The sequence below is a fragment of the Haliaeetus leucocephalus genome, unplaced genomic scaffold (genome assembly GCF_000737465.1).
Source record: "Haliaeetus leucocephalus isolate CR32 unplaced genomic scaffold, Haliaeetus_leucocephalus-4.0 Scaffold441, whole genome shotgun sequence".
In the NCBI taxonomy this organism is placed as follows: Eukaryota; Metazoa; Chordata; class Aves; order Accipitriformes; family Accipitridae; genus Haliaeetus; species Haliaeetus leucocephalus.
Genome location: NW_010972877.1, coordinates 1,707 through 4,808, shown reverse-complemented (window position 1 = coordinate 4,808; position 3,102 = coordinate 1,707). Strand labels below are relative to the sequence as shown.

General features: G+C 55.8%; 1 protein-coding gene across 1 annotated transcript; it reads left to right on the top strand.

Moving 5' to 3' along the window:
- Positions 1-50: 50 nt before the first annotated feature.
- LOC104836182 (potassium voltage-gated channel subfamily A member 7-like) lies at positions 51-3,095 on the top strand (the record flags this gene model as incomplete). The annotated part of the gene is made up of 2 exons (XM_010574580.1): positions 51-569; positions 2,574-3,095. Coding segments are annotated over exons 1-2 (1,041 nt in total), but the record flags the coding sequence as incomplete, so codon positions are not given.
- Between the last annotated feature and the right edge of the window lie 7 nt (positions 3,096-3,102).

The window sequence follows — 3,102 nt, the reverse complement described above, 5'->3', positions numbered from 1 at the left end:
CTTCGGGTCCGTCCCCCCCCTCCGCCCCCCCCACCGGGGGTCCCCCAGGAATGGGGGAACCGGTGGGTTGTTGCGAACGGGTGGCCATCAACGTGGCGGGGCGTCGATTCGAGACCTTGGGGAGGACCCTCCTCCGGTTCCCCGACACCCTCTTGGGGGACCCCCGCCGGCGCCGACGGTACTTCGACCCCCAACGCCGAGAGTATTTCTTCGACCGTCACCGCGGAGCCTTCGGCGCCGTCCTCTACTACTACCAATCCGGTGGAAGACTCCGCCGACCGCCCGACGTCCCCTTAGACGTCTTCTTGGAAGAGTTACGCTTCTACCAGTTGGGCGCCGAAGCGGAAGGAAGACTCCGCGAGGCCGAAGGCTTCGGGGTGGAGGTCGCCCAACCTTTGCCCGGCGGGAGGTTGCAACGGCGAGCGTGGTTGTTGTGCGAGCACCCCGAGAGTTCGCCGGCTGCCCGCGCCGTGGCCTTGCTCTCCGTCCTCGTCATCCTCGTCTCCATCGTGGTCTTCTGCTTGGAGACCCTGCCTCAGTTTCGGGCTGGAGGGGAGGGGTCCGCTCAGGTGAGTCGCAGGCAACGGTGGGGGTCTTCGGCCGCGCCGTCCTCCTCCTCGCCATCTTCATCCTCACCATCCTCGGTGTTCTCAGCCCCACCGTCTTCATCGTCACCTTCATGATCCTCAGCTTCATCATCTCATCCTCACTGTCCTCGGTATCTTCAGTCCCGCCATCCTCATCTTCACCACCTCAATCTCGTCATTCTTGTTCTTAGCCTTGGCATCATCCTCATCCTCACCATCCTCACTCTCATCCTCCTCATCCTCACTCTCATCCTCCATATCCTCACCATCTTCCTCACCATCACCCTCACCATCCTCGTTCTCACCATCCTCATCCTCATCATTCTCATCCTCTCCATCCTCAACATCATCCTCCCTGCCGTTCTCCTCATCCTCACCATCCTCATGCTCAACCTCATGATCCTCATTCTCATCCTCACCACCTTCATCATCCTCACCATCCTTATCCTTCTCACCATCCTCACCATCTCCTTCTCATCATTCTCATCATGCTCACCATCTTCAGCCTCATTCTCATAATCTTCATCATGCTCATCATCCTTCTCATCATCATCCTCACCATCCTCATCATTCTCATCATCCTCAACCTCATCTTCACCGTCCTCCTCCATCTCTTTCTTGTTATCACGATCACCATCATCATCATCTTCATCTTTCTCCTCCTCATTCTCCTCCACCTTCTCAATTTTTTTGTCATAATTTTCTTCATCTTCCTCATCGTCATCTTTACCTTTTTCTTCCTCATCCTTTTTGTCAGTCTCCTCCTCCTCCTCTTCCTCCTGCCTGGAGACACTGCCTCAGTTCCAGCCTGGGAGCCCTTGCTGCAAATGAGTACCCCCCCAAACCTTCCTCATCCTCATCGTCCTCACCATCCCCATCATCATCCTCATCACCACCATCCTTGTGCTCTTCATCTTCGTTCTCATCATTATCTCTCTCATTCTCTTCATCATCAGTCGTCTTCTTGACCTTCGCATCACCATCATTCCCATCATCCTTTTAATTCTCTTTTTTATTTCTCTTCTTCATCTCTTTCGTATCATCATCGTCATCTTCATCACTCTCGTCACATCCTTCTCCATCACCTCCACCTCTTTCTTGTTCTTCTCCCATTCTTCCTCATCAACCTCAGCCTCTTCGTCATCATCCTTTTCCTCAATATCCTTCTCATCACTATCATTCTCGTGATCGTCATCATTCTTCCTTATCTTTTCATCAGTGATTTTCACCATCATCCATTTCCTTCTTCCCATCTTCCTCAACATCTTCATCATCCTCATCTTATTTCTTGTCTTTTCTCATCATCATTCTTCCATTCTTCTTCATCCACCCGGTTCTTTTTTATTATCTTAGTCCTTCTTTTGCTCCTCTTCTTCCTTCTCTTGCTTCTCCGCCTCCTCTTCCTCCTCCACTTCCTCCTCCTTCTCCTCTTGCTTCTCCTCTTCCTCTTCCTCCTCCACTTCCTCCTCCTTCTCCTCTTGCTTCTCCTCCTCTTCTTCCGCCTCCTTCTCCTCCTCCTCTTCCTCCTCCTCTTCCTCCTCATTCTCCTCTTGCTTCTCCTCCTCCTCTTCCTCCTCATTCTCCTCCTCCTCCTTCTCCTCTTGCTTCTCCTCCTCCTCTTCCTCCTCCATCTCCTGGGACCTAGGAGTCCGGGTGGGCTCTAACCCCCTCCATCCCCCCAGGCAGGGCACCCAACCACCTAGGTGGGCTCCAAGTCCCCATGACCCATGGTGGGTGGTGGACCCAAGCATCTGGGTGGGCTCCACCCTCCATTAACCCATGGTGGGTGGTGGATCTAGGGGTCCGGGTGGGCTCTGACCCCCATTAACCCATGGTGGGTGGTGGATCTAGGGGTCTGGGTGGGCTCTAACCCCCATTAACCCATGGTGGGTGGTGGATCTAGGGGTCTGGGTGGGCTCTGACCCCCTCCACCGCCCCAGGTTGTCCACCCCCCGCACCCTCACCCCTCCCTATCTCCCTCCCCAGACCCCACCACCCATCTCCACCGCCGTCAACGCCTCCTCCCCGCCGTCCTCCCGGGCCAATTTAACGGATCCTTTCTTCGTGGTGGAAACCGTCTGCATCTGCTGGTTCTCCTTGGAGCTCCTCGTCCGCCTCCTAGCCAGCCCGAGCAAAACGGCCTTTTTCCGCAACGCCATGAACCTCATCGACCTCATCGCCATCGTCCCCTATTTCGTCGCGTTGGGGACCGAGCTGGCCCGCCAACGGGGCATCGGCCAACCCGCCATGTCCTTGGCCATCCTCCGCGTCATCCGCTTGGTGCGGGTCTTCCGCGTCTTCAAATTATCCCGCCACTCGACGGGCTTACAGATTTTAGGCCAGACCCTCCGCGCCAGCATGAGGGAGTTGGGCTTGCTCATCTTCTTCCTCCTCATCGGCATCGTCCTCTTCTCCAGCGCCGTCTACTTCGCCGAGGCCGAAGACGCCGCCACCGCCTTCACCTCCATCCCCCAAGCTTTTTGGTGGGCCGTGGTCACCATGACCACCGTGGGCT